The sequence below is a fragment of the Gorilla gorilla genome, chromosome 9 (genome assembly GCF_029281585.2).
Source record: "Gorilla gorilla gorilla isolate KB3781 chromosome 9, NHGRI_mGorGor1-v2.1_pri, whole genome shotgun sequence".
Classification (NCBI taxonomy): Eukaryota; Metazoa; Chordata; class Mammalia; order Primates; family Hominidae; genus Gorilla; species Gorilla gorilla.
This window is the reverse complement of record NC_073233.2, coordinates 79782696-79805273: the sequence shown is the minus strand read 5'-3', so window position 1 is coordinate 79805273 and position 22578 is coordinate 79782696. Positions and strand designations below refer to the sequence as shown.

General features: G+C 45.8%; 1 protein-coding gene across 29 annotated transcripts in view; it reads left to right on the top strand.

The window, feature by feature from the left end:
• Positions 1-22578, top strand: part of XNDC1N (XRCC1 N-terminal domain containing 1, N-terminal like) — a 104124-nt gene that overhangs the window by 6002 nt on the left and 75544 nt on the right. For 20 of the 29 annotated variants that reach the window (XM_063693322.1, XM_055356698.2, XM_063693331.1 and 17 more), the window contains 3 exons: positions 3705-3846; positions 4955-5110; positions 6470-6648. In XM_063693322.1, coding sequence (XP_063549392.1) covers positions 3705-3846; positions 4955-5110; positions 6470-6648 — 477 coding nt within the window. The other 9 variants (XM_063693327.1, XM_063693329.1, XM_063693330.1 and 6 more) reach the window with 5 other exon arrangements.

The window sequence follows — 22578 nt, the reverse complement described above, 5'->3', positions numbered from 1 at the left end:
TGAGATACTTAGCATCCCTGGCCCCCAGGCTTCTTAGTCATTGTGACAGTCAAAAACATCCCCACACATTTCAAGGAGATCCTTAGACCAGGCATGGGACTCATGCCTGTAATTCCAGCACTTTGGGAGCCCAAGGCAGGAGGATCTTTTGAGCCCAGGAGTTCAAGAGCAGCCTGAGCAACACAGGGAGATCCCATTTCTACAAAAAATAAAAAATCAGCCCTGTGTGATAGCATGTGCCTGTGGTCCCAGCTACTCAGGAAGCCATGATGGGAGAATTGCTTGAGCCCAAGAGGTTGAGGCTAACAGTGAGCCATGATTGTGCCACTGCACTCCAGCCTGGGCAACAGAGCAAGACCTTGTATCAAAACAAACAAACAAACAAACAAAAACCCTTAGAGGATCTTTAGGAACTAATATATTAACCCCTATTCTAAGAAAAATAAAATTAATATTACACTTACCCTCCTTACCTGCATGGTCAGGCTAAACAATTTGCTTCATAGACTTTTTACTTTTTTTAGACGGAGTCTCGCTCTGTTGCCCAGGCTGGAGTGCAGTGGTGTGATCTCGGCTCACCACAGCCTCTGCCTCCTGAGTTCAAGTGATTCTCCTGCCTCAGCCTCCTGAGTAGCTGGGATTACAGGCACATACCACCATGCCCAGCTAATTTTTGTATTTTTAGTAGAGATGGGGTTTCATTATGTTGGCCAGGCTGGTCTCAAAGTCCTGACCTCATGATCCACCTGCCTTGGTCTCCCAGAGTGCTGAGATTTACAGGTGTGAGCCACCATGCCCAACTGCTTCATAGACTCTTAGCCTTATAAAATGCTAGAGAACATTAGCTAGTTTCAAACTTCGTGTTTTCCACTGTACTCTTTAGAGACCCACTTCTATAAGTTGAAAGGGAGAGGGGGACAAGTATGTCCTCCCTACTTGTGCTTTAACCAGAGCTCTCCTTTTATTTATCAAAAAACATGCACGCGTGCACACACACACACCCCCCTCAGTGTAAGATTTCAGTTAAAAGGGTTTTATTGCTAAAACAAAAAAGGTTGAAAACCATGAGTCTGGTCTCTCTCTTTTACTTATGGATGAAGACATTTAGATTACAGGGCTCATACCTGTAATCCCAACACTTTGGGAGGTTGAGGTGGGAGGATAGCTTGAGGCTAGGGTTGGAGACCAACCTGAGCAATATAGCAAGATCCCATCTCTACAGAAAATTTTAAAATTAGCCAGGTGCGGTGGCTTACACCTGTAATCCCAACACTTTGGGAGGCTGAGGCGGGCAGATTGCTTGAGCCCAGGAGTTGAAGACCAGCCTGGGAAACATGGTGAAGCCCCATCTCTACAAAAGTTAGTTGGGTGGGGTGGCACGCACCTGTAGTCCCAGCTCCTCAGGAGACTGAGGTGGGAGGATCCTGAGCCTGGGAAGTTAAGGCTACAGTGAGCTGCGATTATGCGACCGCACTGTACCCTAGGTAATGAGCAAGACCCTGTCTCCATTAAAAATACAAATTAACTAGGTGCAGTGGCACACACCTGTAGTCCCAGCTACTCAGGAGGCAGAGGCAGGGGGATCACTCAAGTGATCCTCCCAGGGATTTGAGGCTGCAGCGAGCCATGATTGTATCCCTGCACTCCACCCTGGGCAAGACCCTGTCTCTAAAAAAAAAAGAAGAAGAAATTTATTTACTTATTTATTTACTTATTGAGATAGGGTCTCACTCTGTCTCCCAGGCTGGAGTACAGTGGTGCAGTCTCGACTGACCGCAACCTCCGCCTCCCAGGTTCAAGCGATTCTCTTGCCTTGGCCCCCCGAGTAGCTGAGATTACAGAAGGAAAGAAATTTTGACCCAGAGAGAGAAAGTAGTTTACCAAAGATCGCTCAACCAAAAAATATCTGACTTTAGGTTAGAACTCAGAATTTGTACTCAATATCACTATTGTTGATATTGAGTATAAATATCACTTTATATCTAAGCATCAGTTATAAACTTAGAATAAAAATCTTTGACTTTCTTATCCCACAGAATAACTATAAAGATAAATAAATGTCCTTGAAAACATCTTGGCCGGGCACGGTGGCTCACGCCTGTAATCCCAGCACTTTGGGAGGCCGAGGTGGGCAGATCACCTGAGGTCAGGAGTTCAAGACCAGCCTGACCAACATGGAGAAACCGTTTCTACTAAAAATACAAAATTAGCCAGGCGTGGTGGTGCATGCCTGTAATTCTAGCTACTCAGGAAGCTGAAGCAGGAGAATTGCTTGAACCCGGGAGGCGGAGGTTGCAGTGAGCATAGATCGCACCATTGCACTCCAGCCTAGGCAACAAGAGCAAACTCCATCTCAAAAAAAAAATAAGAAAAAAATCTTATAAATGAAATAGCATATCATGGTGGTTAAGAGCTCTGCTTTTGGGCCGGGCACGGTGGCTCACGCCTGTAATCCCAGCTCTTTGGGAGGCTGAGGCGGGCGGATCATGAGGTCAGGAGATCCAGACCATCCTTGCTAACACGTGAAACCCCGTCTCTACTAAAAATACAAAAAAAATTACCTGGGCATGGTAGCGGCCGCCTGTAGTCCCAGCTATTTGGGAGGCTGAGGCAGGAGAATGGCATGAACCCGGGAGGTGGAGCTTTCGGTGAGCCGAGATTGCACCACTGCACTCCAGCCTGGGCTACAGAGACAGAGCGAGACTCTGTCTCAAAAAAAAAAAAGAGCCCTGCTTTTGGCTGGGCGCGGTGGCTCACGCCTGTAATCCCAGCACTTTGGGAGGCTGCAGTGGGTGGATCACGAGGTCAGGAGTTCAAGAACAGCCTGGCCGCCGGGCGCGGTAGCTCACGCCTGTAATCCCAGCACTTTGGGAGGCCGAGGCGGGCGGATCATGAGGTCAGGAGATCGAGACCATCCTGGCTAACACGGTGAAACCCCGTCTCTACTAAAAATACAAAAAATTAGCCGGACATGGTGGTGGGCGTCTGTAGTCCTAGCTACTCGGGAGGCTGAGGCAGGAGAATGGTGTGAACCCAGGAGGCGGAGCTTGCAGTGTGCCGAGCTAGCATCACTGCATTCTAGCCTGGGCTACGGAGTGAGACTCTGTCTCAAAAAAAAAAAAAAAAAAAAAACCAACCTGGCCAAAATGGGGAAGCCCCATCTCTAATAAAAATACAAAAAAATTAGCTGGGCATGGTGGTGGGCACCTGTAATCCCAGCTACTCAGGAGGCTGAGGCAGAGAATTGCTTAAATTCGGGAGGCGGAGGTTGCAGTGAGCCGAGATTGTGCCACTGCACTCCAGCCTGGGCGACAGAGCAAGACTGTCTCAAAAAAAAAAAAGAGCTCTGCTTTCCGAAACCTGGAAATTCTGCTTTGCTTGGTTATTTAGCCTATGGCCTTCAGTAAGTTTCTGAACCTCTCAGCTTCAGTATTGATCTGTTAACTTGGAAGTAATAATAGTAACCACCTAAGAATTGTTACGAAAATTAAAGGAGGTCATCTGGTAAATGGGGTAGAGAAAAATGGTATCTGTAAACCACTTGGCACATGATAACAGTATTCCTATGGCCTCCCATCTGGTGCCTTTTCTATCATGTTAGGATGACTGGGAAGGTTTGGGGTTTTAGCGATCCCTCATTCGTGGGCATCCTTTTTCCCTTGGGCTCGGTGAGATTCCTAATTTTCTCCTCCTCTCTTACTTAGGATCCCAAGTATCCTGTAGAGAACTTGCTAAACCCAGATAGTCCAAGGAGACCTTGGCTCAGCTGCCCTCAGGACAAGAGTGGGCAATTGAAAGTAGAACTACAGCTGGAGAGGGCAGTGCCCATTGGCTACATTGATGTGGGTGAGTTCTCTGTGGCCTAGGAACCTTGAGGAAGAACACAGGAATGACAGTCCCCTCTAACTACTCCACTAACATGTCTCAGTTCATTCCGGCTGAGCAGTCTTTATGGAATAAGTTTTACCTGGGTGTCAAAGGGAAATGTGGCCCTTGCCCTTGGAGCAGATCTGTGTGGAGAATTCCAAGGGCTTTATTCACATAGAATACAATGTGAATGGTGCTCCTCAAATTATGCAACATAACTACCATGCTTTGATCTTAGTGGCCTGGGTAAAACCTTAGGACACTGACTTAATTATAAATCCCGGCCAGGCACAATGGCTCATGCCTGTAATCCCAACACTTTGGGAGGCCAAGGCGGGAGGATCCCTTGAGCCCAGGAGTGTGAGATCAGCCTGGGCAACATGGCAAAATCCTGTTTCTACCAAAAATACAAAAATTAGCCAGGTGTGGTGGTGCACACCTGTAGTCCCAGTTACATGAGAGGCTGAGGTGGGAGGATCACCTGAGCCCAGGAGGTCAAGGCTGCAGTGAGCTGTGATAATGCCACTGCACTCCAGCCTGGGCAACAGTAAGACCGTGTCTCACAAAAAATAAAAATAAATTCCAACAAATAGAACCTGCATACACCTGTAAATATCTGTGTCAGGAGGATGCTGGAGAGATGAACTGTGCGGGGATAATCCAAGAAGGCTGAATAGGAGTTTATGGATTGAGAAGATTGACCTTAGAATTCTCTGGAATCTAGAACTGTCCAGTCCACTGGTCTCAGTTTTGTCGGGACAGAGAGATGTCAGGCTCCCTAGCAAGGAATTAAGAGAGACAGAATTTAGCGCTCTCCACCGGGGCCAGAGGACAGAGAAGCAACAAGTCTCTTTAATCAGGGGAAGGTTTCTGGCTGGGAGGAACATGGTGAACGTGTGACATTGGTATTTGGTGGACTGGAGTCTCTTTCCACTCCAGTTACTGGCTCCCTGTGGGACTCCACATATCGCTGAACCTTTGTGGCTTTCAGCTAGCTGTAAAGTAGAGGAGTGTCCTCCTTCCACCGTATTCCTTTGTCTTCAGTCATCTCATTCCTCTTATCCTTCTCTCAACCTTTTGTCCCCAGGTAACTGTGGCTGTGCGTTCCTGCAAATTGATGTGGGCCGTTCTTCCTGGCCCCTGGACAGACCTTTCATAACCCTGCTCCCTGCAACCACGCTAATGTCTCTAACTGATTCAAGGCAGGGGAAGAACCGCTCCGGGGTCTGCATGTTTAAAGATGGTAAAGAGGGCAAAAGCAGAAAAGATGGGGGTGGTCTTTATGAGAAACAGAGATGCAGTGCTAAAGAGGACTGTGAGTGCTATTAGGTGTAGACTGTGGGAGGGAGCCTGTGCAGGGGTTTAATTATATCTGTTGGGGGCAAAGGGTGGTTAAGGAATGGTGTACTTGTGTGCGAGATTTGTGTGGTGAGGATGCATGCTAGCTGGGGAGATGGAGATTTATGAACTATTTATATTTATACATAACTTGTGGTTCGGTAGGGCCCAATATATAGAACACACACACTTATTGATTAATATATTTTTGTGGCCAGGCGTGGTGGCTCATGCCTGTAATCCCAGCACTTTGGGAGACTGGGACAAATGGATCATCTGAGGTCAGGAGTTCGAGACCAGCCTGGCCAACATGGTGAAATCCCATCTCTACTAAAAATACAAAAATTAGCCAGGCACGGTGGTGAGCGCCTTTAATCCCAGCTACTGGGGAGGCTGAGGCAGCAGAATTGCTTGAACCTGGGGGGCAGAGGTTACAGTGAGCCAAGATTGGGCCATTGCACTCCAGCCTGGGTGACAAGAGTGAAACTCTGTCTCAAATAATAATAATAATAATATGTTTTTGTGGGTATAAGTGTGGATGTAGGATAGATGTTTATGTAAGTGATGGAAGGCTACATAGTGGTTATAGTTGTGTAGCATATAATGTTTACTGAATTTATACAAATATCTGTTCACTAGGCACTACAGAAAAACATAAGATCTGATTCCTAGCCTCTAGGGATGTACAGTCTCATAAGGATTTGTCTGTTTTAAGTTGGAAGTATTTGTAATGTTGTAAAGGAAGAGTGACATTGGAGGGGCATACGATTTGGAGAAAGTGAGGTACTGACTGGACAGTGTTAGGAACTAAAGATGTGGAGGGTTGGTGATATCGGAATGTGATACCGTGAGCATGTAGAGCACGTGGTGGTGTGAGGGAGGTTGAGGTCTTATGATCCAGGAAGGGCCAATATATATCTCAGGTAATCCACTGGGTCCTTACTCTGCAGGTAACTTCTTCTTAAAATGAGATATTGATGAGGTCCCTGGAGGGGTATAGAATTCATGCTGAGAATAGTGTGGAACTGTGACAGAGGAGTGATGAGAAGGCAAGAGACTGAATATGAGAAGGCCCTGACTGGCCTGCTTGGCATTACCATACCCTGAACACCCAAGCCTAAGGGGACATTTACTGAAGACCTCCTTCTTTTGTTGGAGGTTACTCTCTATAGCTCTTTTCCTTAGTATTGACCTTTTCTTCCTCTGTCTCTCCCATTTATGCATTTCCATTCCCCCCTGATTTTGTTTCTCTTTTTTCCTTGAGTTGATTTCCTGGCTCCAGCCTCAGGAGAGTTATGGGATCGACTTCGCCTGACCTGCTCCCAACCCTTCACGCATCATCAGTCCTTTGGCCTGGCCTTTCTACGGGTGCGTTCTTCTCTGGACTCCTTAGATGACTCTGTGGTGGGTCCCTCAGCCCTTGTGAGCTCTGTGCTGAACAAGGTATGTATGATGATGGAGTGAGGATTTAATGTTTTCCCTTCCTTTTCAGGTTTCTGTTTAAGAAACTGATGCTTGTTTGAGACATAGACACACACACACACGTACACACACACACACAAATACAACTATCAATGGGCTTGATACCCTTTCTTACAGATAGGCGTGAACTCCTCTCCTTCCCTCTCTCACACGTGGAATATGCAAGTGAGTGAGCCTTGGATACAGTATACACAAAGCTTTTGGACTATTTGCTCTTTAGCCATAAATTATTCTTGGATCCAAACTTAAATTCATACTTTATTTCTAAGTTATTGGGTGACTGTAGCTTTTATCAGACTTTTCCTTTGAGCACTCACTGTAAGTCCCAAAGCTCCCATGTAGTTTCTCTGTCATTATTCCCTTACAAAGTTATATCTTTACATGTGTGCTGTACAGTTTCATTTGTTCCCCTGCTTTTCTCCCTGTACAACACATGTATACAAGCATACCGTGGAGATGTTCCAGGTTTGGTTCCAGATCATGACAATAAAGCAAGTCACACACATTTTTTGTTTTTTCAGTGTATATAAGCCAACAATTATCTGAACCTTCAGCGAGTCGTAATCTTTTCTTTTTCTTTTTTTTTTTTTGGGACAGAGTCTCGCACTGTTGCCCAGGCTGGAGTGCAGTGGGGCGATCTTGGCTCACTGCAAGCTCCACCTCCCAGGTTCTCGCCATTCTCCTGCCTCAGCCTCCCGAATAGCTGGGACTACAGGTGCCTGCCACCACGCCCGGCTAATTTTTTGTATTTTTAGTAGAGACAGGGTTTCACCGTGTTAGCCACGATGGTCTCAATCTCCTGACCTCGTGATCTTCCCGTCTCAGCCTCCCAAAGTGCTGGGATTACAGGCGTGAGCCACCGTGCCTGGCCAGCGAGTCGTAATCTTTTTGCTGGTGGAGAATCTTGCCTCAGTGTTGATAGCTGCTGACAGATCAGGGTGGTTATTGCTGAAGGTTGGGCTGGCTGTGGCAATTTTGTAGAATAAGACAATTAAGTTTGCCACATCAATCTACTCTTCCTTTCATGAAAGAGTTCTCTGTAGCATGTGATGCTGTTTGATAGCATTTTAACCACAGTACAACTTCTTTCAAAATTTGAGTCAATTCTCCCAAACCCAGCCACTGCTTTATCAACTAAGTTTATGTCATAGTCTAAATCTTTATCATTTCAATAATGTTTGCAGCATCTTCACCAGGAGTAGATTTCATCTCAAGAAACCACTTTGCTCATCTATAAGAAGCAACTCCTCATCTGTTCAGGTTTTATCTTGAGATTGCAGTAATTCTGTCACATCCTCATGTTCCATTTCTATTTCTAGTTCTCTTACTATTTCTTTTTTTTTTTTTTCCTGAGACAAAGTCTCTCTCTGTCACCTAGGACTGGAGTGCAATGGCATGATCTCGGCTCACTGCAACCTCTGCCTCCCGGGTTCAAGCAATTCTCTCACCTCAGCCTCCCGAGTAGCTGCGATTACAGACACACAGCACCACACCTGGCTAATTTTTTGTATTTTAGTAGAGATGGGGTTTCACCATGTTGACCAGGCTGGTCTCAAACTCCTGGCCTCAAGTGATCCACCCGCCTCAGCCATCCAAAGTTCTGGGATTACAGCCATGAGCCACCACGCCTGGCCTAGTTCTCATACTATTTCTGTGACATCTGCAGTTAATTTCCTCCACTGAAGTCTTGAAAGCCCACTAGGAGGGTTGGAATCAACTTCTTCCAAATTCACGTTAATGTTGATGCTGTGACCTCCTCCCATGAATCACCAGTATTCTTAATGGCATCCAAGATGGTAAATTATTTCCAGAAGGTTTTAATTTACTTTCCTAGATCCATCAGAGGAATCGCTATCTATAGGCAGATATAGCCTTACAGAATTTATTTCTTAAATAGCAATGCTTGAAAGTTGAATTACTCCTTGATCCGTGGGCTGCAAAATGGATGTTACGTTCGTAGGCATGAAAACAACATTAAGCTCCTTGTACATCTCCATCAAAGCTCTTGGCTTAGGTGCATTACCAGTGAGCATAAATGTTTTGAAAAGGAATCTTTCTTTCTGAGTATTAGGTTTCAACTGTGGGTTTAAAATATTCAGGAAACGATGCTGTAAACTGATGTGCTGTCATCTAGGCTTTGCTGTTCCATTTATAGAGCACAGGCAGAGTAGATTCAGCATAATTCTCAAGGGCCCTAGGATTTTTTAAATAGTAAATGAGCATTGGCTTCAACTTAAAGTCACCAGCTGCATTAGCCCTAACAAGAGAGTTAGCTTGTCCTTTGAAGCCAGGCGTTGACTTCTCTTCTCCAGCTATGAAAGTCCTAGATGGCATCTTCTTTCTTTTTTCTTTTTTTTTTTTTTTTATCTTTTGAGATGGAGTCTTGCTCTGTCACCCAGGCTGGAGTGCAGTGGCACGATCTTGGCTGACCACAACCTCCGCCTCCCAGGTTCAAGCAATTCTCCTGCCTCAGCCTCCCGAGTAGCTGGGACTATAGGCGCACACCACCACACCCGGCTAATTTTTGTATTAGTAGTAGAGATGGGGTTTCAACATATTGGCCAGGCTGGTCTCGATCTTGTGACCTTGTGATCCGCTAGCCTCGGCCTTCCAAAGTGCTGGGATTTACAAGGTCACCCCCCCGTGACCTTGTTAGTCTTTTCCTGGGTGGAGAGGATGATCTTACTCCCAATATCGCAGGGGGTTAACACACCCCTGTGAAAATCTTCCTATTTTCAGAGGGAGAGAGGCTGATATTACTCCCAGGACCGCAGGGGGTTTCCACAGCCCTGTGATACTCTTCCTAATATCCACAGGGAGAGAGGATGATATGACTCCCAATATCGCGGGGGGGGGGGGGGGGGGGTACAAAACCCTGTGATATTGTTCCTAATATCCAGAGCGAAAGAGGATGATATGACTCTCAGTATCGCAGAGGGTGTACACCCCTCCTGTAATATTGTTCTGAATACCCTGGGAGGGAGAGGATAAGGTTACATTGAATATCACAGGGAATGTACACCAACCCCTCTGATACCCTTCCTAATGTGCAGGGGAAGAGAGGAAAATTTCACTCCCAATATCACAGAGGCAGTACACCCCACTTGTGATGTTGTTCCCAATATGCAAGTGGGAGAGGATGACACTACTCTCAATATCGCAGGGCTGTTCACATCCCCAGTGACATTTTTTCCTAATATCTAGGGGAGAGACAATTATATGACAGCAAAGGTCGCAGGGTCTGTACATCCCTTCCTGATATTGTTCCTAATATCCAGGGGGAAAGAGGATGATATCAAACATGAAAGGGGGTATACATCCCCCACCCCTACAATATTGTTCTTAATGATCGTGAGGGGAGAGGATAATATTACTCCAAATATCGCAGGGGTTGTTCACCCTTTTGTGTTTTTGTGCCCAATATCCAGGAAAATAGAGGATGATGTTACTCCCAATGTCAAAGTAATTGTACAGCACCCCTGTGATATTCTCCCTAATATCCAGAAAGGAAAAGAATAATATTACTCGCAACAATGTAGGAAATGTATACCCGCGCTGTGGTATCTTTCCCATTATCCAGGTGGGGAGAGGATCATATTACTTCCAATGTCGCAGGGTGTGTACACCCCTTCTGTGATCTCGTTGCTAACATCCACGTTTGGGGAGGAAGACCCAGATCTCCACCCACCCAGAGTAGGTACACCCAAGAACTAGTACATACTTTTTACCTCCACACTTTGGCATCTCTGTGAAGTCCACTTGGAGACCTTCAAAGGGGGCTGCTCCATAAGCTCGTATGCCGGGCGGAACGGCTGGACCTTGCCTCGCATCATGCTGGCGGCAGGTAACACACCGCTGCCTCACCGTTTTGGCAAGGGCTGACAAAGGCGAGATGTAGAAATACCAGCCTAACAACTTTTCCAGTGATTCCTGACCTCGATGGGTGGTTTCTTGCACAGCCAGTACAACTGCAGCTCCTAGCAGCTGTGGCACAGTTTTACTCTCCCATCTGGTATCCGAATCCATCCTTCCTCCATCACTTGTCCTTCCCTCTACCTGGAGAAAGTCCTTTTCTTCTTTAGAAGTAGGTGCAAGATCAGGTGCTTGAGGGAGCACTGACGCCCAGAAGGGGGCAGATGCTGCTTTTCGAGCCTCTGAGTCAGCACGGGAATTCCCCAAACCCAGCAAGATGGAAGCTTGCTGGTGTCCCCTGCAATGCATAACTGCCACCTTGTGGGGTTTCCATACTGCTTCTAATCATTGCCAGATTTCCTGTTGATATTTCGTGCCTTTTCCCCCAGAGTTCAATAGGCCCTTTTCTTTCTATCACGCTCCATGCACTTGAAGGGTTGAAAAGACATACCGAGAATCAGTGTAAATGTTGACAGTCTCACCCTCACTGAGTTCTAAGGCCCCAATGAAAGCAATGAGTTCAGCTTTCTGGGCTGAAGTGGCCTGGGGCAATGATCTGGCTTCAACAACAGTGTCCAGGGTTATCACTGCATACCCTGCACCTCTCTCTCCTTGGGGGTTGAAGAAGCTGCTCCCATCCACATATAGTTCCCAGTCTCCTGATGGCCAAGGCTGGTCCCGGAGGTCAGGTCTGCTAGAGTCAATTGAGTCCAACACTTCTACACAATCAGGCTCAACAGGGCTCTCTGATACTGGGAGCAAGGTGGCGGGGTGTAGGCTGTTACAAACTTCAATGGTTATACGGGGATTTTCACAGAGCAAAGTCTGGTACTTTGTGAGTCTGGCATTCGTTAGCCAATGATGTCCTTTAGTATTCATTAAAGTCACCACAGCATGGGAGGCCTTTATGTTCAGGTTTTGCCCAAGAGTCAGCTTCTTTGCTTCTTGTACTCGCAGGGCAGTTGCTGCCAAGGCCCTCCAACAGGGGGGCCATCCTTTAGAAACCTCGTCTAGTTGTTGAGAGAGGTAGGCCCCCAGCCTTGGCCTGGGCCCCACAGTTTGGGTTCAAAGTCCAGCTGCCATCTTTTCTCTCTCTGATGCATAGAATGGAAAAGGCTTTGTCAGATCAGGTAGCCCCAGGGCTGGGGATGCCAGAAGTTTTTCCTTTAACTCATGAAAGCCTTGCTGTTGTTGGGATCCGCATTCCAAAGGTTCCCAGTCCCCGTCCCCTTGGTGACCTCATAGAAAGGCTTGGCTAATACTGCAAAGTTTGGGATCCACAGTCTACAAAACCCCGCAGCTCCTAAGAATTCTCCCCTGCCTTCTGCTCTTAGGCTCTGCTAGATGGCAAATGACCTGCTTTCATTCTGATCCCGGGCTGTGTTCCGACCCCTGTCAGATAGTAAATCCCAGGTAACGTACCTGCTGTCGGCAGATCTGAGCTTTCTTCTTGGACACCTTCTACCCACAGTCCTCCAGGTGCCGGTGTAGGGTATCTGTTCCCTTGGCACACCCGAATGCCGTGGGGTGTCCCAGCAGAAGGTCCTCAACCTACTGGAGCAACACGCAGCCTAGGTCTCTCCTGGGAAACTTCTGGAGGTCTCGAGCCCACATCTCCCCGAAGATGGTGGGGGAGTTCTTGAACCCTTGGGGAAACCCGGTCCAAGTGTACTGAGTAGTGACACCTGACTCCGGATCTTCCCACTGAAAGGCAAACAGCTTCTGCCTCTCAGGGGCTAATCTGATAGGAAAGAAAGCGTCTTTCAGGTCCAAGCAGGTGAACCAGCTGTCCTCAGCTGGCAGCAACCCCAACAATGTGGACGGGTTATTTACTGTTGGATGTAACGTCAGTGTAGCTTGATGAAGCAAGCGCAAATCCTGAACCGGCCGGTAGTCCTTGGTCCGTGGCTTGGGAACAGGCAGGAGGGGAGTGTTCCATGGAGACTGACAAGGAACAATAATTCCAAAAGTTCTTAGGTGCTTGAGACGGACCTGGATAACTTGAAGGGCTTCTCTGGGGACCGGGTCCTGTTTTTGCCTCACTGGCTGGGCCCGTCTTAACTGGCCAATCCTGGAGGGTTGTCTTCTGCCCGTACTCTTGGCCACTGCTTAGCCAGAGCTGGTCTTCTCTCTTGGCCCGGCTCAGTTAAGAAAAGTCTCCATTCCTCCTCTTGGAGAACCATAAGGGTCATAATGACTCCCATTCCGGGTAACTTTACCAGCAAAGAGCCATGCTCTGTCAAAGAGATAGTGGCTCTCAGCTTGCTGAGCAAGTCCCTTCCTAAAAAGATCAAGGGACAGTCAGGCATGTACCAAAACTGATGAATGACTTTGTGTCCTCCTACAGTACAAGTCCGAGGCAAGCAGAAACTTGCTTTGCTGAAACCCCCGTGGCTCCGATGACGTCAATAGTCTTTTTGGATAAGGGGGCGACAAGGGCGGTTACTAGTGAATGTTCAGCACTGCTATCTACCAGAAAGTAAATGTCTCCACCCCCGACTATCATTCTGACCAGAGGCTCTTTGGGAATGCTTGAGCCGGCTCTCCCTCAGTCCAAGAACCCTTCTGCCCGGTTGAGCAGGGCCCCTTCCTCCTTGTCCGGGGCCTCCTGCTCTGAGTCACCTTGTTTTCTTTTGAGCTGAGGGCATTTGTTCTTCCACTGTCCTATTTCTTTACAATAAGCACACTGGTTACGCTGCAAACTCTGACAGCCAAGCTGAGTTTCTTTCCCTGGGCCCCCCTTCCCTTGCCTCTTTGGGGGGACCTTTGTGATTGCTGCAGCTGACAAACAGGTCAGCGTGTCGCCGGGCCTGACTTCCATTCTCTTTGCCGTTTTCCTTACAGCTTACTGCATCCCTGTTTACAAACACCTGGCTAGCTATTTTTAGTAATTGGGATGGATTCATCCCTGCAAGCCCAGCCTGTTTCTGCAGTTTTCTTCTCATGTCTTCTGGGCTTTGACGGACTAAAGCCGTGTGAATCATGCGCTGATTTTCAGGGCTATCGGGATCACAGGAAGTATACATACAATAGGCCTCCCACAGTCTCTTGTAGAATTGTGCTGGACTTTCTTCTTTTCCCTGAATGACCTCAGAGAGCTTGTTAACGTTTGTGGCCTTCTGAGCTCCCCTCATTAATCCTTCCAGGAGAGCTTCCCTGTCTCGCTTTAGCCTTTGCATATCCTTTCTTTCATGTGGGTCCAACTGAGGGTTGGTTCCTGGCAACTGGGCCCTTCCATACTCTTGGGCGTTTTGATAATCAGCTGGTGCATGTTCCTCTAGCCACTTAGATGCTGCTTGAGGACTCTCCGCCTTTCTTCGCTGTTAAAGAGGAACATGAGCAACTGGTGCCAATCAGCCCAGGTGGGGTTGTGGGTCTGGATAACAGCTTGGAGCAAATCAATTAGGGCTTGTGGCTTTTCGGTATAGGGCATTGTGTTGTTTTTCCAGTTGAGAAGGTCGACGCAGGTGAAGGGCTGGTACCCAAAAACACGCCTCTCCACCACGTGACCATCCTCATCTAACCCAGTATATCGCTGCTCTCTCAGGGACATTTGTGTCCCTGTTTTGGTTTGTAAACGAGCTGTTGAGGGAGGAGTGGAATGGCGCAATGCGACTTACCGCAATTAATAATCTCAATTATTAATTGGCGCTAATAATTATCAATTTTAATAACCCATAATATAATTTTAAAAATCAATACCGATAATGATAATTAATATTAAATAGTTATACTAATGATAACAATACATGATTAATATTGATGCCTGATATTAATAACTGATATTGATCTTATTCATTAGAAAACAGTCATATTAGCTCCTAATAAATAATATTAGTATTAATCTGAAAACTTTTTATTAGCAATTATTTCTTAATATTAATATTAATATCGGTCATTCATATTCATGTTAATAATAAATGAGGAATAATTCATACTAATATTATGCCGTAATACCTCAGTGGATGTACACCCACCTGTTATATTGCTCGTAATGTCCAGGGAGGGAGAGAGCATGATATTACGTTCTATGTCGCAGTAGGTGTACAACCAGCCAGTGATATTGATCCGAATAAAATCTCCAGTGGTTGGAGTATGACGTTACTCACAATATAGCACTGAGTGTGCATCCCCCCGGTGATTTTGCTCCTAATATTCACGGAAGAAGAGAATGCTATTACTCCCAACATCACAGGAAGTATACACCCCCGTGTGAGATGATCCTTAAAAATATTCCAAGGCGGAGGGGGTGATATGACTACATATATGGCAGAAAGTGGACACCCCCAAGGATATCGTTCCCATGATCCTGGAGGGAAGAGGATAATATTACTTGCAATATCACAGAAGGTGGACACGTCCCCAACTGATATAGTTTCTAGTTGCAATGTGGGAGAGGAGGACCTGACACCTGGTATCCCAGGGAGTAGAAATACCCCTGTGATACTGTTCCTAATATTCAGAGAAGAAGAGGATGATATTACTCCCAATACAGACGGGTGTACAACCTCTGTACACCCAGGGTGTACAGCGGTCTGTGAAACAGTTCAAAATCTCCAGAGGGGGAGATGATATTACTCACAATATGATAAACAGGCTGTGAGTCCACCGCGGATCCTAAGAGCCAGGGGGGGCAAGAGGGGCTGGCTCTTACTCCCCGCATCGCGGGGGGCGCCTCGCCCCCCTGCGATGGGGCTAGTAATATCCAGTGGGGGAGAGGGGTGATATTACTCCGTTTCTCGTATTATGTTTTCTCTACTGCTACACTTGGTTAACACCCTGGGACATTATTTTCCATATTCTAGGAATGTGTCACTGTTTGAGTCCCAGGGGGTATACACCCTGTGATATTATTCGTGATAATGTGGCAAAATGTGAATCCTGATGTCACAAGTGTACACACTCTGATATTATTCGCAATACCCTAGCGGGACGTTAATAATAATGTCACAAGGTGTGTACAGCTTGTGCCACTATTCTTAATCTCCTAAGGGGAGGTTGATTTTTTTGTCACACGGAGTAGTTTCCCTTTGGTATGATTCGGAATATCCTGGAGGGATGTCACTCCTTATGTCACAGGGTTTGTACACCTTGTCAAATTACTCTTATTACCCTTATATCACTCCTCATATCACCGAGGGTGTACACTCTGTGATATTATCGTCATATTCTAGGGAAATGTTTCTTTTAATGCCACAGATGTTGCACACCTTGTGAAATTTTTCGTTATAGTTTTTTGGGATGTGACTCCTAACGTCACATGGGGTGTACACACAGTGATATTACGTGTAATCTTCTATAGAAATGTTACTCGTAAATCACAGGTCCTGTACACCCTTTAATATTCTTCGTCATATTCTAGAAAAACGTGACTACTAAGGTCACAGGGCATGTAGACCCTGTCATAAAATTGGTAATATCCCAGCGAGAGTTCACTACTAATTTCACAATGCGTTTACACCCTTTAATATTGTTCTTATTATCCTAAAGAGATGTGACTACCAATGTTCCAATGCATGTACATTCTCTGATATTATTCCTTATATCCTCGGGGGATGTGACTTCTAATGTCACACGGCGTGTACTCCCTGTTTTCTATTTCATAATATCCTAGTGCAATTGTACTCTTAATGACACAGGGGGTGTAGGCATTGTGATATTATTCATGATATTCTAGAAGGATGCTACTCCTAATGTCACAGGGGTGTACACCCTGTGATAGTATTCATAATTTCCCAGGGGTCTATACTCCTAATGTCACAGAAGATAACATCCTGTGACATTATTCGTAATATTCTGATGAGATGATTCTCCTAATATCACAGGGGGTGTACGCCCTGTGATAATATTCTTACTCTTCCAGGGGGATGTCACTCTTAATGTCACAGGTGTGTTCCTTCTTTGATATTATTGAAAATATGCTAGCTGGATACTACGACTAATGTCACAATGCGTGTACACCTTGTGATATTATTAGTAATATTGTGGGGGGATGTTACCCCTAACGTTACAGGGGTGTACACCGTGTGATATTGCTCCCAATGTTGTAGGGGGATGCTACTTCTAATGTCACAGGGGGTGTACAGCCTTCGATATTATTTGCAATCTGATAGATATTACTTTAATGATCACAGTGGGTGTACACACATGGGCTACACCCACTGGGATAATATTTGTAATATTTTAGGGAGATATAACTCCTAATATCACAGTGGGTGTACCCCATGTGTGTACATCCTGTGATATTATTTGTAATATCCATGGTAAACATTACTTCTAATATCCCACAGAGGGTACACCCTGTGATATTTTTCATAATATCATAGGGAGATATTGCTTCTAATAACACAGTGGGTGTACACCATGTGTGTACACTCTGTGATGTGATAGCTTATATCCTAGGGAGATATTCCTTCCAATATCAGAGTGAGTGTAAACCTTGTGATATCATTCATAATCTCCTAGAAAGATGTTGCTGCTAATATCACAGAGGGTGTGCCCCCAGTGACATCATTCGAAATATCCTAGGGAGACGTTACCCGTAATGTCACAGGGGTTGTACACCCTGTTATATTATTGTAATATTCTAGGGGTGTGTTACTTTTAAAGTCACTGGGGTGTACACCCTGTGATGTTATTCGTAATATCCTAGGAAGGGGTTACTCCTAATATCACATGGGTTATCCTAGGAAGAGGTTACTCCTAATATCACACTCCTAATATCACACCCTGTGATAGCATTCGGAATATCCAAAAGGGATGTTACTTTTAATGTCACATGGGGTGTACACCCTTTGATAATATTCGTAAGATCCTAGGGACATATGACTTCAAATATCACGTTGAGTGTACACACATGGTGTACACATTGTGTGTGAACACCTCCTGTGATATTATCCATAATATCCTAGGAAAATGGGACTCCTAATATCACGGTCAGTGGATACCCTGTGATATTATTGGTAATATCCTAAAGAGATGTTACCACTAAGGTCACAATGTATGTCCGCCCCCTGATATTATTCGTTATATCCTCGGAGGATGTTACTCCTAATGTCACACGGGGTGTACTCCCTGTGATATTATTCGTAATTTCCTAGGGGTATGTTACTTTCAGTGTCACCGGAGTGTATATCATGCGTATTCAACACCTGTGATAGTATTCCTAACATCCTAGGGGCATGTTCCTCCTAATGTCACATGGGGTGAACACCATATATGTACACCTGCTGTGATATTATTTGTAATATCCTAGGGGAATATTACTCCTGATGGCACAGGAGATGTACACCATGTGTGTCAACCGCCTGTGTCATTATTCATAATATCCTAGGGAGATGTTTCCTTGAATGGCACAAAGTGTGCGCAAAAGGTCACAGAAGGTGTGCACCTTGTGATGTTATCTGCAATACCCTAGAAGGATGTTACTCCTAATATGTCACAGGGGTGTACACACTTTGATATTATTTGTAATCTCATAGAGAGATATGACTTCAAATGTCACAGTGGATGTTCACACATAGTGTATACCCTGTGATATTATTCATAATATCCTAGGGAGATGCAACCCCTGATATCACAGTGCGTGTACCCGGTGTGTGTACACCCTTGATATGAGTCGTGATATCCAGGGTAAATATGACTCCTCATATCACACAGTGTGCACACCCTGTGATATTTTTCATCATACTTTAGGGAGATATTGCTTCTAATATCACAGTGGGTGTACCCCATGTGTGTGTACTCTGTGACAGTATATTCTATATCCTAGGAAGGTATTACTCGTAATGACACAGTGGGTGTTCACCCTGTGATATCATTCTTATTTGACCTTGCTGCCTTTTTTAACCCACCCTACAAAAGGAATGGAACAGATAAGAAGATATTGAGATTAGACTGCGCTGCCGTGCGGCCGCCGCAGGACACTTTTCATATCCCTGTTTCTCAGGCTGTAGATGAAGGGGTTCAGCATGGGGGTGACCACCGTGTACATCACTGAGGCCACTGCACCCTTTCTCGGGAAAGATGACACATCTGAACCGAGGTACCCTCCAATGCCTGTTCCATAAAATCAGCAAACAACTGACAGGTGAGACCCACAGGTGGCGAAGGTTTATACTTCCCACCTGATGATGAAACCCTCAGAATGGAGGAAACAATTTTACAGTGAGAGAAAAGGGTCCCCGAGATGGGAAGAAAACCAAATACGGCAGCAAGAAAATACATGTTGATGTTCCTGGTGAAGGTGTCACAACATGCAAGATGGGGGAGTTGAGAAGGTTCCCGGAAGAAATTAGGAATTTCCACATCCTTGAAGCAGGTCATTTGTAAGGCAATCAAGTTGTGCAGCTGGGAGTCTAAAAGACTGAGAAAAAAAAATCAAAGACAAAAAACCTAGGAAGCCACAGAAACACGGGTTCAAGATGGCTGAACGATATAGAGGGTGACAGATGGCTACAAACCGGTCATAGGCCGTCACATTCAGGAGCATGTCTCTCTTCCATGCCTCCAAAAATGGCAAAGAGAGACATCTGAGTCAGGCAGCCTGCATAGGAGAGGACTCTGCTGTGAGACTGGATGTCCACAATCATCTTGGGGACCGTGGAGGAGGTGAAACTGATGTCAGGCAAGGACAGGTTGGAGAGGAAGAAGTACATGGGGACGTGGAGATGGGAGTCAGGGCTGACGGCCAGGATGATGAACAGGTTCCCCAGCACCGTGACCAGGCACATGGACAGGAACAGCCCAGCGACGACCGACTGCAGTTCTGGATCCTCTGAGAGTTCGAGGAGGAGGAATATAGAGACATCTGGTAGACTCTGTGGGTCTGTATAGTTTGGACACCTTTTGCCTGGAAAAGAGGGTTGAAAAATCGGAAACAAGTAAACCAATACCCAGCATTGTGTCTGCGTTTTGGATATAAGCAATTCACAAGTAATGTTTTCAGATTTCAGAGCAATCCACACTCAGCAATATTTTGTAGTTCTGACAAACTCAATTGTCTTATAATGTTTTCAACATCGATTGCTGTGTTATTCACGTCTTGCTGTACACACCTGCCTTGGAGACACTAGCTTCAAGAACGTTCCAAGAACCAGATCATCACATATAACAAATTCGTAATTGCTAGAAAATACAGCCTATCTTTTCCGAAGAACAAGATGTAATAAAAGCATTGTCTTCACTTTAAGAAAAAGGTTATCCTAATTAAAGGAAATTAAGAACTCAAATATTTTATTTATTCTACTAGATTGATACAAATTCCCTTGATTTAGAACATTTGTAAACACTGTATAACAGCTGAGACCATGCCATCTGGAAATGAAATGAAAGTTGATAGTTCATAAGCAGAAAATAGTTCCACATGCCAGTTAGGTCCTAGTGATTTCATCATTGTGTTTTCGGACTTTTCTACTTCGAGAGAGTAATTGCTTACTCAAATCGGTGGGGCTTGTTTTAAAATTCATGGAAGCTCTAACTCCTGTCCTTAGCTTAGGTGGACTTAGAGTTTTCATCAGAAAGTTTGGCCAGACGCAGTGGCTCACGCCTGTAATCCCAGCATTTTGGGAGTCCGAGGAGGGCGGATCACTGGGTCAGGAGATCAAGACCATCCTGGCCAACATGGTGAAACCCCGCTTCTACTAAAAATATAAAAACTTCACCCGGTATGGCGGCGTGCGCCTGTAGTCCCAGCTACTCGGGAGGCTGAGGCAGGAGACTAGCTTGAATCTGGGAGGCAGAGACTACAGTCAGCCGAAATCACACGACTGCACGCCAGCCTGGGCAACGAGAGCAAAACTCCGTCTCAAAACACACACACAAAAAAGAAAAAAGTAAGTCAAAGTCACACTGATGACAGCCAATTTTGGTGAAGCAAGGAAGTGTCAATTCAATCATTCACATAGATTTTGACTTTTGCTGTCTCCTATGTGCCAAGAAAGAGGTAGGCTCTGGGGAATCAGAAACAAAAGAGACTCCCTTGTTCCTCTCACAGTACTCAGTACTTACTGAGAGAAGGACGAAACATAATGTCCTGTCTGGAATGCAGGGAAAGCAGAATTTCAGGTCAGGGGATATTTCCGTTGAATTGTGTGGAGTTGAAGCTGAAAATCTTAATGAATGTATCTAAAATTCCCTTTGCCTTTACTTTATGCATCCGTCACCTAGAGCTCACACAGCGGGCGCCCATGATCGGCTTAATCATCACTCACTTCCATCGGATCAACTGGAAAACAAGTCAGATGAGAGTGCTGAGTCTCAGAGGATGGACATCTCACCCCTTGCCATACAGAGAAGTAGGAAGTGTGGTATTCAAAATTCATGGCCAGACTCGAAGTCCCGGGTACTATACTTCCTGGTCTTCCAACTCTCAAAAAGTTGTGGGTTTTTTTTGTTTTTGTTGTTTTGAGACAGAGTCTCATTCCGTTGCCCAGGCTGGAGTGCAGTGGAGTGATCTCGGCTCACCACAACCTGTGCATCCCAGGTTCAAGCTATTCTCCTGCCTCAGCCTGCCAAGTAGCTGAGATACAGGCGCCCGCCACTATGCCTGGCTCATTTTTTCTATTTTGAGTAGAGATGTGGTTTCACCATGTTGGCCAGGCTGGTCCCGAATTCCTGACCTTGTGATTCGCCTGCCTCAGCCCCCCAAAGGGCTGGGATTACAGGCGTGAGCCACCGCTCCCAGCTTCCAAAAGTTTTAAGCAGAGCTCAGAGGTCTTAACCACAGGCACATCGGAGGAGCATTTTTGAAATGCTTTCCAGCTTCCTCAATAGGAATGGAAGCCAAACTCCGAATTGATGACTCCTTTGAGGAAGTTGAGAGCTGTAAGGAAAGCCAGGAACAGGGGCAAGGGAGAGATGCGTCCCGAATGATCCTGTGCCAATTCTTTCTGGAATCCTCGATGTGATCTCAGCTGTCCTTTCCATACTTGACACAGTGATTGTGGCACCCACTGGTCTAGCTGTGGTCTACAAGGAACCCCCAAAGGGAAGGGCACAGTGAGCAGGGGTATCCGCCTGAGTGACGAGGATTTGAGAGGGCAGGTTGGTTGCAGGGAGAGGACTGGCCAAATGCCATGTGTCTGGACTTAGACTGCATGGTTCAAAATGGACTTCACCCTTTTTGACTTCGTGATCTAGTACGAGTTATATGAAAAGGCGTTGCTCCTTTTCTAGTCTGTAAAATCATCCTGAAATGTGCACTAATAACGTGGAGACTATGCAGATGAAATGAAACAAGCAGCATAGAGCACAGAGCTCAGAGCCTGGCCTTTAGGAAGCCCTCAGTAAGGGTTCATGATGCCATGGTGTCTGTCATCATCCTCTTTATCCTCATCATCACCTTCATAATCTTTTTGTTCTTAGGGAATAGTTTAGAGGGACTGATTCCCTGCTATCATGGGTGAGATGTCTATGAAAAGGACAACCAGTGGGGGAGGAGAGCAAAATTTTGAATAAGATTTCTGAGACCCCCAGCACAACCAAGAACAGAAACTGCACAGTCTGCTGAGCGGACAGTTTGCACATTGGTCTCCTCCCATCTGCCCACCACACTCTCCTGTTTGTCCTGAGGAGGAGGAAACCAAACAAGGCTCCCGACCGTCCCTCAGCACTCACTTGAAGGGGTGGCCTGCCCCTCCACACCTGTGGGTATTTCTAGTCGGGTGGGGTGAGAGACTGAGGAAAGAAATAAGACACAGAGACAAAGTATAGAGAAACGACAGTGAGCCCAGGGGACAGGCGCTCAGCATACCAAGGATCTGCACTGGCACCGGCCTCTGAGTTCCCTCAGTTTTTATTGATTATTATTTTTATTATTTTACCAAAAAGGAATGTAGTAGGAGGGCAGGGTGATAATAAGGAGAAGGTCAGCAATGAAGATGTGAGCAATAGAATCTATGTCATAATGGAGTTCAAGGGAAGGTACTATGACTGGACGTGTGCGTAAGCCAGATTTATGTTTCTCTCCACCCAAACATC